Source organism: Seriola dumerili, unplaced genomic scaffold (assembly GCF_002260705.1).
Source record: "Seriola dumerili isolate Sdu_G_001 unplaced genomic scaffold, Sdu_1.0 BDQW01000016.1, whole genome shotgun sequence".
Lineage (NCBI taxonomy): Eukaryota > Metazoa > Chordata > Actinopteri > Carangiformes > Carangidae > Seriola > Seriola dumerili.
This window is the reverse complement of record NW_019174271.1, coordinates 945,680-960,720: the sequence shown is the minus strand read 5'-3', so window position 1 is coordinate 960,720 and position 15,041 is coordinate 945,680. Positions and strand designations below refer to the sequence as shown.

General features: G+C 42.9%; 1 protein-coding gene across 1 annotated transcript in view; it reads left to right on the top strand.

Annotated features, from left to right (window-relative positions):
* Positions 1 to 1,236: 1,236 nt before the first annotated feature.
* The window catches only part of LOC111225972 (pentraxin fusion protein-like), a 104,954-nt gene continuing 91,149 nt past the window's right edge, over positions 1,237 to 15,041 (top strand). Inside the window, exons 1-2 of the mRNA XM_022751044.1 lie at positions 1,237 to 1,324; positions 1,583 to 1,687. Of these exons, the coding sequence (XP_022606765.1) occupies positions 1,237 to 1,324; positions 1,583 to 1,687 (193 nt within the window). The remainder of the gene's footprint in view (positions 1,325 to 1,582; positions 1,688 to 15,041) is intronic.

Sequence of the window (15,041 nt, the reverse complement as noted above, 5' to 3'; positions counted from 1 at the left end):
TTTGTACAGGGTTTTGCACATCAAATAATATTAAACGGTTGATACTTCTAGCAGAGCTTTTTCTGTGCCAGTTCCTGGTACTTCTACTCGAGTATGCGTATTGTGTACTCCACAGACACATGATCGCCAGGGAGTCAGTGAAGAGTGAGTGAGTATACTGGTACACTTGCATTGCTACACTTGTCCGTAGCACAAAAAAACACAGCTGTAGTAAAGTACGCATATTTAAAAGGACTGCAAAGGAGGTGTGGTGGGTGGTGCTCCACCAATTGAGAGGGGGCCGGTCCAGGCCCCCTCTCAATTGCCTCAAAATTGCCAGAGCCGATTTTTTTTGTTCCAGTCCAGCCCTGCCAGAGAGGTGCCATAATGACCCAATCCCAAAACTATACTGTCTTTTTTCTTGTAATGCTAACATTAGGGTTTGTTCCTTTCATGCTTGTTTGTTTAACGTTTTTTTGGCCGTTGTTTGCAGTTTTTTTGCTTCCGGACGTCCCCTGATAACCATGGCAACCCAGTATTTAATGTCACAACACTATGAACTTTAGGTAAAGCCCTCAGGCAAAGTCTACAGAAATGCAGCCGTACGGACAGTGTGCATAAAGCGTCTGCTGGAGAGCCCTCATGCCCTCGATGGTTATACACTGGGACAGAACTAAGACCTCACAAACTTCCCGGGAACACGTCTCCAAGTCTGTGAGTCTGTGAGGGGGGAACATTGGGATTGGGCCAATTAGTCAGCCGAGGCTGTCTTTTTCCTGCCCTGCTCTCTCCTTCTATCCGCTTCCTTCACTGCTTCCACCCGCAAGACGCGACTGACTCCTCTATTCAGCAGTTCCTTGTTTTTCAAAAGACGCTCCCAGGTGCAAGAAATGAATAGTGAGTCGCCCAGCAGCAGGAAATCATAAAAGGTCAGGAAAAAAAAACACACTCACAGCAGGAAAACACAAAATATAAAACATGCAATAAATAAAACCACTGCACACGAGGTATGAAACGTGAAAAACAGATTAATAATAATAATAGTAATAAACACATCCATCACCTGTGTGACACTGTGTGTTTTTTTTTTTTGTTCCTTTTTAGCAGGCAGTCAGAGGGGCAGAGGGGTGTCAGGAGCCAGCCTGATTTCACTTTCTCCTGATTCCTGATTACTGACTCCTGATTATTCCTGATGAGTGGCTGGATGTCAGTTCTCTCTCTCTCTCTCTCTCTCTCTCTCTCCTCCCAGCTAACAGGATGCGGACGAAGACCAATGAAGAAGCAGCATGGGACACACCTGGGCCGGGTTATAAGGCTTATAAGGCAGAGCAGCAGCAGTCAGAAGGTAGCAGATCTTCTCACTACACACACACAGCTGCATTGTGGGGTTTTGGGAGCGGTTTTCCCTTTTGTTTTGCAGCACAACATCCATGCAGTGCATTTTCACTCACCTCACTCCCTACACCACTGACTTTACAGTCTAGGAGCCGGGCTGTAACACGGTATAGGAAAACCAAGGTAAGAATGTATTTTCAGATTAGCCTTTTCTCCATAGTCTCTACAATATGATTCTTTCCTTACCATTACAATGTTTTCCATCCAGCCTTCTTGGTCTGGATCTTTGGGGACAGCTACAACCTCATCACAGCAGTGAAGGAGAACCTGCACCACCTCCACCTGCAGCAGCGCTCAGAGATGCAGGTGGAAGGCTGGTGCCATTGACGGGGCTCACGGGTGTGTGAACAGTGTTACGGCCTCATGTGTTCATTGTTTAAGTGGCAGCCTTGTACATCAGCCTCACATGAGGTTTGACACTCCCAGGTTAATTTAACTGGATGAAGTTCATTTCACCACCAGGGAAATTATATTTTAAACGGTTGTGCTGAGTCCATTAAAGCCCGACTTCAGCAGCAGTGAAATGTTCATGTGTGAGGAAGGAAATACACATTTGGGTAGTTGGGACTTGGTGCCTGTCTGTCTGCATGCAGTGCCCTCTTCCTTTAACTTGCAAAGTTCCTCACTATCTTGCAATACCCTTACCTTAGCAACCAATACAGTCTGGGGGCCCCTCCCGGCCCCCTGGTAAGTTGACCCTACGTGTTACACTGTAATGCCTCTAGAGGAAATTACCTTCTTGTTTCTACACCTTTTGATCACCTTGTTATCCTGTCTGGTCACATGTCTGTAACCCTACCACCCCACCCCACCCTTTTCCTCAACTGTACAACTGTCCCCCTGCCCTTCACTCTGGGTCAGTCTATTGCCTCAGACCCGCTCTGTGTCAGTAGGCTCACCGTATTCTGGAATATCAATAAACTCACACCACTACAGCAAACTTGGAACTCAGGACTTGAGTGTATTTTATTCAACATGTGACAGTTTGTTCTCTGAAGTTGAGTCTAAATGGATTCTTTTTATCCCCACTGTAGCTGAAACATATTTTACATTCAAATACTGTGTGAAAGGGACAAAAAGGCAAACGGACAGTGACCTAAGTAAACCCAGAAGCTGTTCACATGAGCAGACCTCAGATCAGCTTCTTCCTCCAAAGTGTGAGTCTGCTTCATATAAACTGTGTCACACTGAAGGTCTCATGATGAATAGTGGCTCCTGGACTTCTTGCACCTTACCTCCATTTCTGATGAACTGCTGCAACAGCTGTTTCAACCCTGCATTACAGCCGACCTACAGACTGTTGCACTGTGCTCACTTTAAATGTCCTTAACCCTGCAGGCTACAGCCTTTACTCACGGTGTGCAGACTGCTGCACCGAGTGCTGTGAACTATATATGAAGTATTAATCTTTATATTGTGGTTTCTAGTGTCTAATGTTTCTATTGTTAAAAAACATATATGTTGCTCTGGAGATTCATCTACCTCCATTATGCAAACTTCTCTTGTGACAGTTACATTGACCTTTACTTTCATCCACAGCTGATTTTTTTTAATTTATTTTTTTTATTAAATTAGTTTATTACATTCTTTTACACACCTTGTCTGGTGTTGATCAATAATATAATTCTTGAAATCAATGCAGTTTTTAATGTGCAGTTAAGGTGTTTATGAAGCTCTTGCTCTAAGTTTATTGTTTTTATGGCGCATATCTGCTGTAAATTTTAACAATAGCGACATGCACAGTATCGTCACACCAGAACACACTGATGGAGGGTTTACCACAATTTGTCATTTATTACAAAGCTATTTCTGTGAGCTCTTAACTAACAGCATAAATAATAGAATTGTTTAGTAAATGTCGCTGCTCCTGAACATTGACAGTGAAGGATAGAAGAAGAGTTTCGACTTTCCTTGTGTGTTTTATGTACATATAAGTTTTAATGACACTGGAAACACTAATTCACCAAAGTGTCCTGTTAGATTATGGGAAATCGTCAATTTGGAAAAACCAGGCAAGAGTGTTCTGTAGTTAATGGAAAACTATAATCGCAAATTGCAAAGGCACATTAAGCATTTTTCAATTACAGTAGCTATAAATGATTAAAACAGATGTATATGAGCTGTAGGCCTACAACGCTGACATTTTAACAAGTCTCCAGCAAATGACAAGACTCGGTCTAAACCTCGTACATATCTGGACCTCTGGTCAAATCCTGATTTTTATATTTATAACTGCGACGTCGTCTGACAAAATCACCAAACGCATACATTAAAGACAAAGACTGAGCTGTGAGTTCAGCTGGATTCACTGTAACATGATCAGAGAAAAAGTTAGAAGAGACGACCTGTCTTTTGAGGGAGAGAGAGAGAGAGAGGAGAGAGAGAGAGAGAGAGAGAGCCAAACAAAGCGGTAATGATACATGTAATGAAAGTAGTTTGTAGTGTATTTTACTGTGTGGGCTTGTGTGCTTTCTTTGTGTGTGTAACAGCAGATGGCCTGTTACAACTGGTCTGGCTTGTTAATGCATCACAGGCGGTGTCACAGTCGCGGTCATGTCACATTTGTGTTGCATTATTCACTTTACGTTCACGCGAGCCTCTTTACTAAATAATCTTGTTGAATTTTACTTTCCTTACATTTCACGTTTTTTTATCGCGAGTCGAGCTTTTTTATCTCCAATGTGTGTCAGTGTTTGACAGTTGGTGCTGAGATACATTTGACTACCTTTTCCACACCAGTAAAGTAACAAGTAATTTAGGCTGTGGTTTTTGCAGAATGTTTATTTTGGGCGTGAGGGTGGGACATTTAACTGGTTAGAGCACCCACAGACAATCATACATAATTTGGCGCCTATGCACTCTGACAAAGCGCAATAAAAAGACTTTTCAAAACTGCTTCACTTGTCTTAGTGTTGGAACAGCCGCAGTTGGCACTGAAATCAGTGTTTGAGTGAGAGAGGACAGACGGAAGGTTGGTGATTTTACAGCAACCTGATCAAAGAGGAAGAGACGCTTCTCTCTGAATTCCCTACAGCCTTGAACTTTCTGATTGAGCCTGATCTGATCTGTTCAGAAAATTTAAGATGGAGCGGGAGAGAGAGATGAACGGAGTCCAAAGTTCCTTCTTTTTACAGAGCTGTACTTTTCTTCAGGAGGAACTTCTGATTACGTAACACACCAGTATATCAGCGAAGTAGAGCCCCGGCACAATTAGCCCTCCTGTGGAATCAGTCACCATGGTGCTAATGCGTCACACAGCCATCTGACTGTCTCACTGCTATTTTTAATTAGAAATAAGAGAAAAACCCACTCAGAGCTCATGTGGTTTCCCTTCTGCACGTTACAGAGGACAAGGTGACGCTGGGAGATTTCTTTGGGAACTTGAAGGTCTGCTTGTGCCTGTTTAGCAGAGATAGTGGTGAAGTCCAGAAACCCATCTCACTGCTATCTCTGCCCGAGACACACACACAGACACACGCACGGACACACGCACGGACAAACACACGCACGGACAAACACAATGACGGGTTGTTGGAGGCAGCATTTACACACGATGGACAGGCTGGCCTGGACACACTGTGAGATGGGGCGGGTCACTGGAAATAAAAATGAATGAGGGCAAAGGAAAATTGAAAACTGAGAGAAATGGTGGAGGGAGGCAGGAAGGCAGAGTGGTGTGTGTGTGTGTGTGCGTGTGTGTGTGTGTGTGTGTGTGATAAGAGGAGCTGTACAGTAAAGGCTGTTGAATTGACCTGTGTGAGGGCAGAGGAAGGTCTGGAGCAGAGGTTTTACAAAGGAAAGAGCCAAAAGCATTGAGGTTGAGCGGCAGCCTCACGAATAAGGAAAACCCAGAGTGGGGAGAGTGCAATATGTTGGAGGAGGGATATTATTAAGTGTAGAGGTAGCATGAAAAATAAAACGGCAGAGGATGAGGACGTTGTATGCAGAAAAGAGTCCGGGCATGATGAAGCATGTCTTATGGATTGATTAAAAGAGCTGTGGTGGATATGGTTGACATCACTCAGTTATTAGAGAGGAAAATTACTTGGTATATACAAAATATCAAAGCTCAGTTTTGTACAGAAAGTTTCCAAAATCTACAGGAATAATGTCAGCAGAGCTAATACTTTACTGACTACCACTGACCGCAGTCTATCAGCATCTTATATCTTCAGTGTTCCTCTCTGAAAAAGGTTGCAAAGACCCTCTGATGAAAATCAAGTGTTTAACCTTGTTAACATCCATATGATGTTTTTATGTAATACAAGGCATACAGTCAGGTCCAAATGTATTTGGACAGTGACATGTTATTTAAAATTGTGTCTCTTTATACCACCACAGTAGATTTGAAATGAAGCCAATAGGTGATTTGAGTGTAGTCTTCCAGCTTTCATTCAAGGTGTTTAACAGAAATATTGCATTAACTGTTGAGGAATAACAACTACTTTTATACATACTCTCCTGTTTTCAGAGACTTGAAAGTAATTAGACAAACAGACAAAATTCTAATTATAAGCATAATTTTGAATATTTGGAGAAAAATCCTTTGCAGGCAACGACTGCCTGAAGTCTGTCACCCATGGACTTCACCAAACGCTGAGTTTCCTCGCTTGAGATGCTTTGCCAGGCCTTTACTGCAGCTTCCTTCAGTTGCTGCTGTTTGTGGGTCTTTCTGCCTTCAATTTTGTCTTAAGTAAGTGAAACACATTTTCAATTGGGTTGAGATCAGTTGACTGACTTGGCCATTGAAGAATATTCCATTTATTTGCCTTGAGAAGCTCTGTGGTTGCTTTTGCAGCGTGTTTTGAGTCTTTATCCATCTGCACTGTGAAGCACTGTCCCATTAGTTTTGCAGCATTTGTCTGAATGTGAGCAGATAGTAGCTCTATACACTTCAGACTTCATTCTGCTACTTCTATCAGCAGTCACATCATCAATAAACACCAGTGAGCCAGTTCCATTGGCAGCCATACACGCCCATGCCATAGCACTACCTCTACCGTGTCTGACAGATGATGTGGCATGCTTCACATCATGAGCCATTCTTTTCCTGTGCCACGCTTTTCTCCTCCCATCATTCTGGTAAGTTCATCTTTGTTTCATCTGTTCAAAGAACCTTGTTTCTTTTTCAGTTTTCTGACAAAGTCTAATCTGGCCCTCTGTTCTTCAGTCTTAACAGTGGTTTGCATCTTGTTGTAAACCCTCTGGATTCATGAAGGTGTCTCTTGATTGCAGACTTTGACAGTGACACGCCTAGAGACATACCTCGCCCAAAGTATTCTTGATTTCAGTAGATGTTACAAAGGGGTTTTTCTTCACCAAGGAAAGAAATCTGCGATCACCCACTTGAGATGTCTTCTGAGGTCTGTGTTGGTGAGTTTGCCAGTGCATTCCTGGTTTTGAAGAAACTGTTGATTTGGGCACTCCAACAGTTTCTGCTGTTATTCTGAGAGGTGTGTTTTGTTTTTCAGCCTAATGATGGCCTCCTTCACTTGCAGTGAAACCTCTTTGCTGCATGCTGAGAATTCCAGGGACCAACTACCAAATGCAAATTCAGCACTTGTAATGATCTGTGCCGCTGTGGTTATGAGTAAACTGAGATGATATGCACTCTGCCAGGTGAGCTATCAGAGCGCTGCACTATGACTTCTCCTGAGGAAGGTGAGCATAGGTGCATTTTCTCACACAGAGCTCATCAGTTACTGCTCACTGATAACTTCTCCACTCCACCTGTACCTGTAACTGGTTGGTTTTAGTTGAACTTTCATTAGTCACGTATTATACAGGATGAGCGGTGACACTATTGCAGAGCTGCTCCGCTGCTGAGAAGAAGACGGCACTTGTTTTCCTTCTTTCTGTACTCTGACCTTCATTTCGACAATCGATTGCTCCGGGCTGCTTGTATAGTCTGTGCACGTACCACTGTTACCATGGTAACAATCAATGACATCTGTGCTGACCAGAAGCACCCAACAACAAAAACCAGGAAATCATGGCTCCTAATTTGTAGTTTGCTAACAACAGAGAAAAACCAGGAGGGAAAGTTTTTAGAGACTGCAGAGTTTTTATTTATTGTTTCACTCGTTGCTGCATTTTCCAAGTAAAACGTCCTTGTAACTGTTGAATTCTTCCAACATGTTCTGCTGGGGTGAATGGAGCTTAGTGGTTGGATGTTCCTCCAACCTCGGTCAGCCATTTTTTTTATTTTGAAAAAAGTCTTAATGTACCCAGAATTCATTGTACCACAGTCTGTCTTAAAATTGTCTAGAACTAAACTGCTCTGTGCAACAGATGAATTTAGACAGCTGACTATTTGTTATACCTAAGCCCCTGTAACAGTCTATCTACCCCAGAAGGTTAGGGTTAGCGACTGAGACAGCGATCTAACCTAGTTGCTGTGTTTTTGTAGAGCCAGCCCTCACAGCCTGCACGCTGTTATTGGCTGGAGGCTACCCATCGACTGCCTAAAGGTCGATCCCCAGAAATGTCCTGAACACAGCAAAATAAGAGGATAATAAGAAAAAATACAGGCAGGAGGCAGCATATGTATTGATAGATACATTGCCAGTGGGCCATGTGTAATGAAAATCCTGCACAGTAAACCTTTAATAGTCATATTAGCAACTGTTAATGTGAATGTGGATGGTAAAAAATTGATTCGCACTTAATAAATAATCTTGTATTTGGATGTAACAGGTGCAGCAGCCCTCATTTAAATTAAATAAAAATGTGGTTTTTAACATTATTTTTTCAGCCTTTCCTCTTTCACTATGATTGACTGTCACACTAAGCAGCTGTTCATGTTTTTGGTTGTTGAGACATTTCCTACGGTCAGACTCCACAGGACCCTTCTCTACACGGGTTCACATCATTTACCTTTTGGCTGCAGGAAGTACAGAAACAAAAAAAAGAGCCCGGAATGAAAGGTAGACCTACATACATATACACAAAACCCCCTCACAGCACACTGATTTATCTGAGTCCACTGTGTGCAGAATCAATCAGATAAGGGCTGAAGAAATTCCATCACGCTCTGAGCTATGAAGTGTTGATGTGAAGTTAAAATACTGTGAGGCAATGAGGCCACGCTGTGGATCTCTGTCCTCCGGGGCTAAGCTTTGGCTCGCTTCAAGAGCTATCATGTTGTGCCCGATGAAGGAGAAATAATGCCTTTACTTCCACTTCCTGTCCTGGCAGCGTCTCGTAGCTCTGTCAGTCTCCTCTTCCCCGTCCTGCAGCCATTCCCATTCCCCTGCCAGAGGGCGGACAGGGGGGCTAAAAGCCTCTTCACATGAGGAGATAATACCCCTTCTAATTGGCTATCGCGCTGGGAACGAGCCTCACCGCTCCCCCTGTTGCCTCTTGTTGACTGTTCCTTGGCCAGCTCCCACAGATTATTATAGATGACAGATGCCGCCATCTTATGGGACATGGCAGGATTATCTTATTGTGACAGGCGGAGCGTGGAGAGGCTGTCTGAAAATGGTTTGAAACAGAGCAGAACAAACAAAGAAACAGGCCTGCACCGACAATCGTGCAAGTTCATACAGTATACATGCACAGATACACTCACTGAATGTTAATAAAGAACTTGCTCGTTATAACAAAGCAATAAAAGCCACCACCACCAGAATTACGACTACAAGTGGCCATTGGTGGATCAAAGCCTATGGGACAAATCATTTGAGACTGAGAATTTAACTCCAATTCATCAACTTCATAAAGTTTAGAGGCAAATTTAAAATAAAGATGATTTCTTTGGAGTGTAACTCTCTGACAGTTTATGAAAATGCAGGTGGAGACGTGATATTGATGCTAAGCATCATCTAATAAAATCTGACATCGTTTGGGGCCATTTGAAAACAGACCAGAATTTGGCTGTTGTTGTCTTATTTTGTGCATCGTTGCCAAGAAACTGCAAAGATTAAGAGGACTCCTATGGGAGAATTGTGTTAGACAGCGCTTTCCAACAGCATTATCAGTTTTCCATCCCTTGAATAGAGTTCAGAGACTTGTATACAACAACTAAATAAACTGAATAAAGTTTAATGATAATTATATATAAATAGAGTGAAAAAAGATTAACAATAGATATTTTCATCTTGTTTATGAACAAGACTTAAATAAATCTCCAAACTGACATTTTGATTTGAGTGGGTTTCTAGAAGAGAGGTCATGGAGTATCCAAAAATTAATCAGACCAGTGTTTTTTCAAACTTTTTCCGACCAAAGACCACCACCAAAATAAAATCATGGACCGCCTAACTCCCCAAAACAAAGCGGGCTACTATGTCAGTACTATTGTGGCAAGCTCACACAGAAGGGTGTCAGTGTTTTTTCTTTCTTTGTTGGGGGCATTTGATGTATGAACTCATTAGATAGGTCAGTGAAGAGAGACAGGAAATGCAGGGATGGACTCTTTGCAGCATGTCAAGAGTCCTGCCGGCCGGGAGTCAAACCGAGCACTCGCTACTACAGGGCACTAACGCCCATGTGATATGCACCCTAACCACTTGGCTATCGGGTCACCCTAAGCTTGGAAGGCGTTTTGATTATCAGCAGCCTCACACATTGCACAGCAACAAGTCCTGCTATTTAATTAGCATCAAAATTATCACATGCAAACACACTGAACACTGGTCAGATTTCATCTAACGCAACATGAATCTCAGTCGTTTCACATATGACACATATCACTCAGACAGTTTGAGAAACATCACATTTAAAACATGATATTTTAACAAATCCAAGTAGAAAACTTTGGTTTCATGGAGGCATTAGAGGAAAACTCATTCCGGATTCATCCTCAGGTAGAGTTCAAGGTCTGAACATAATCCATTCACTGTAAGATCTGCATGTTTGACTCCTCAGTCTGTAACTTTGTATATCGTTTATTTATTTCCTCTCACTGGTTACCCTGGTGCCCCCTTACATTGAGGTTGCATTACACATAGAACTCAATTAGAGGAGAGAGCTGCTCCTGGTGACGAGAGTCTAGGAAAATTCTTAGACTTCTGATGTTTTCTGACCATTTCCCCTCTGAGTTTCTGAAAAGTTATTCACAAAGCATCTAAGCCCTGAAGGGAGCTCCTCAGGTGAAGGACTGTTAAGAGGCTTAGGAGTTTCTGAAGCAGAAAGACAAAGCGGCAGCAGAAATATTCTCCAAACGCTGAATGACAGTGATGAAACGCTACAGATTAGATCATGCAGGGATAATGTTTGTGGTTGATCTCATTAGAGATGCTCTCACATCTCCCACCCAATACACTAACGCTATAATGTCTGAGAGTGATCACTACGCCACGATATTCTGCAGCTGGAGAAATGCAACAGTGCAGCAGTGATGCTGTGGGTCTTTCCATGTCCACTAGCTGTCCACATGCAAACTATGTCTCCTTACACCTGACCTCCATCCAGACAATTGGCCTAAACAGTAGGCTAGTATAGAATTATTATGCATGGAAATACAATTTTAAGTATCTAGTTTGAATATATCCCTCGAAATAGCCCACACTGTCATGTATTGAAAATTATTCAGGTTATATCCACTTGCTTTGAATTAAATTCTGCTGATTTATTTTCTCACCTGAGCCGGGGTATTGGCCAACTGAAGAGGCAGTTTCATGTGTTACATGGGAAGTGCAGCTGACACGAGATAAGGTCTGTAAAGTCCGAGTGTATGTGCTCCGTGTACCCCTGTATGTAGCCACATACTACTCTCTTGACATTGCGTCCTTAAAATAACGACACTGACTTCAGACCAACACGCCCGTGGTGTATTTGCTATTTAAACTACGTGAGTGCTGGACGGGAAAATGACTGCGTCGCTCTGAAACTGGCAAAGACACCTGGGTCACGGTTTGTGCTGCTTTGCACTGGCTGTAACATAGAGCCCCAAGTGTTCGTTTTCTAACCACCACTGTGAATGTCTGAATGATGTTTTCATTATGGGCGAGAACAACACAATCATTTGTATGTTATCAGTTAAAATAGGAAATGCGTTTGCTCATGATTTTAAGAAAAATCTATACATAGGTGCAATTCAAGAGGATGGATGGTTGGATGGATGAATGGATGGATGGATGGATGGAAAAAGTTAATTAAAAGCTTAATTCCCCAGTGTGTGACATCACTGCAACACCTCATCTGCTCCCATTGTAAGCTATGTTCCTCTAATATCATTCATGTTCCAATTCATCAGGTCTCATGATCACACACACACACATACACCCCCCCAACACACACACACAACACACACACACACTCTTCATCCTGACTGATCCATTTCAGTCCTGACTAGATGTCAGATCCCACAAAAGGTCAAAGACTGACCTTTACCTCCACTTTCAGGTACCACAAATCTCCACTGAACTGCTCAGCACATGAATGTGTGTGTGTGTGTGTGTGTGTGTGTGTGTGTGTGTGTGTGTGTGTGTGTGAGTGAGTGATCCAGCAGTTGGCCAGAATGAAGCTGGCAGGCTCATTATCATAGGACTCCTCTAAAACAGATATGGGAGGGATCTATTGGACTGAAATGATGGGACCTGAGTGGGCTTCTAATGGCCGTGGCGTTTGCCAGGCTGCCCCTGTAAGTGGATTTCTACTGCGATCTGCTGTTTGTTTATTGGAGTGCCTGTTGTTCTGGATGCACTCCATAGAGGATACAAATTGCATTATTCACGGCAGGCAGGCTGGTAATGGCAAGGATGAATGATGGCCCCTATTTCGCTCCTGACAGAGAAGGTCGAGAGAGGAGCTCTATACAATTACACACAAGTTTGTGTTCGATCAGCGGATAGTTACGGGTGAAGTGCTCACACACGCTGAAGGCGAAAAGGAATGGAGTTTAGGAAAAGGAGGGCTCTGAGTTTGACTCTCTTGGAGGGATTTCAGGGTATGAAGTGCAGCGTTACTAAATTAATTTGCCGTTGCCAAATTATATTCTGAAGTTAGATCTCAGGGGATATGTGCTGTTTTTCTGAGCCTGGCCATTGATTTTTCTTGCTAAGTCAATTTAGATTCTGCAAACAACAAGCCAACATAGCAAATTGATGTAAAAGGCATGATCTACAGTGCTTCTTTCTCCAGACTTTTTCTTGCTCCTCATTCTTCTTCATTACAGAGAACAAAGTAGACTGTGAGACGGATGATGGCCAAACCATTTCGATTTGGATTAGACTCGTGCTTCAGATTACCAATACAATAGACCAATAACTGCCAGTTATTAAATATCAGATAGCATTCAGTCAGAGCCATCCACTCTTGATATGACTGATGTTCTTCCTTCATCATACCGTATTTTCCTTTTTTTAATTAAATTGCTCAGTTGTGAAATATTGTCAGATTTAACATCTATAACCCTGATGGAGCCTTGAGTTTTCAGTTATTATGCACAAGGTGTCTGCAGAGTGAACCCCAGATGGTTAAGACACACACGAGTTTGACAGTGACACACATGCTGCAAAATGAAATGCTGTCCACGTTTCCAGGAAACACTGTGTCACGGTTAGGCTGTGTTTGTTTTCCTGTTTCCCCTGTCTGTCTGTGTGTCTGTGTGTCTGTCTGTCTGTCTGTGTGTGTGTGTTTGTGTTTGGGGGGGGGGCATGGGTGTGGCTTACTCCCTCTCCCTGGCTCCTGCTTCACCACCTCACCTCACCTCCAATCAACTCATCAAGCTCAACAGTATAAGAAGCCTGGCACTCCCTCCACTCATTGCCAGACTGTTCAGCCTATCTGAGTGGAACCCCGCCAGCCCTCAGCCTCTGTCCACCTGCTCCCCCCACGCCACATCCGCTCTCAACCCAGGCCGCCTGCCCTGCTCCGCTTCAGCCACCCAACCTCTACAACTATCTCTACAACCATTCTACCTACTACAATAAATCCACTACTTTTTGCTGCCCACTGATTAACTTTTTACTAATTATTACTGTGTTCATCAGTCTGTGTTCTGTAAGCCTCTCTGCCTCTCTGTGTCTTTATGATGTTTATGTCTTATCAAACTGATGACTGTGTTCCTTGTCACATCATCAGTGTAGCTTCATGTCTTTGGACACAAGCTCTTTGTTCCTGTTGGTTGTTGTTGTTTTTGGTTTCCTGCTCCTTTGCTGACTGCCGGTCTGTTGCAGACCATCATTTCTCCAACTTATACTTCATGGGTAACATATATGAGACGAAGTCAACTTCACAACGCGGCCGTAGCTTGTCTATTAGATTCACTGTATAGGTGCCAGCTGCTTAAATCATTCTGCACTATCATCAGCACTAGACCATAAATCTCAATATCTAAGAAAATTACCCCACACTTTTTATATTACACACTCTTCTTCTGGATTCAAATAATAATAATAACTTTATTTATATAGCACAGAGTTACAAAGTGCTGTATGAACGTTAAAACAAAACAAAGCAATAAAAGACAGAAGAGAGAAGTGTCAATTAACAAGGTGAGTACAACAGGGAGAATTAGAAATACCTGCATTAAACAATGAAATCAATAAAACAGACAAAAAATAAAACCAAAAGTAGAAACCAAAGATAAAAGCATTGAAATCAAGTTACAAGCTGCTTTATCCGAGTATGTTTCCAGTAGTGTTTTAAACTGGGGCCTGGTCTCCTCAGCCAGGACACTCCAGAGTCCAGGGGCTCTGACAGTAAACACACAGTCACCTTCGGTTTCTAGCCGAGACTTTGGGACAGATGACAAGATAGCGGTTTAGCACGAGGACGTCAGGCAGTGCTCATGCGGGGACAGAGACCGGACAGAGCCTTAAAAGTGATGAAAGTATTTTATCCTGAAAGAGACGGTGGCCAGTGTCAGGAGGAATAAGCAGGTGTCATGTGATCACATGTCTTAGAGCCAGTGAGGAGTCTTAGCTGCAGCATTTTGTATGAGTTGCAGGGAACAAGTAAACAGGTTCTATTTATCCACAGAACACCTTTCAGATTTGTAATTAAAGCAGCGGATTATATGAACTATGTTTAACTACAGTCAAACAAAACCGAGGGCTCTATTTTACACCTGGTGTAAAGCTAGCAAAGCGTCTTTGCTAGCTTCAGACTGACACAGTTGTCATTTTCCCATCCAGCGCCCACGTTGTTGAAATAGCAAATACACTGGCGTATATTTGAGCGTGCGTGGTTTTAGATTGAGGCGTGGTCAGGAGCGTTGTTGGCACTTTGCTATCTTGAGGCAGCGGAAAGTGATTGACCTACAAAGACCCGGGCTGAAGTCAGTGGCGAAGTATTTGATTTTAATAGTTCATTTTAACATAGGCAGTTAGCTGCACAGACACACACACAAACACAGACACACACACACACACACACACACACACACACACACACACACACCAGTGCAACTCCAACTGCACTGTTGTGTGTAGGTGCCACGCTGATAAAAACAAAATATGTGGATTGCTTTTTGGACTTGTAAATAAAACTTTCAGCCCTAATTCAATTTTCCCCAGGGAATGGGGGGGGGGGGCCCTGCCCCCTGCTGATTTGTTTCCTCTGCAGAGATCTGTTCTTACCTTGCAAATTCACTGCTATATTAGCAACCTGTGGTGGAAGTGCACCTGGCTTTCAAAGGGAATGAGAGATGGCACTCTGATTGGTTTATTGCATGTAATGCCCAAAACACTCCCATGATTATTTAAGAGACTAAGTGC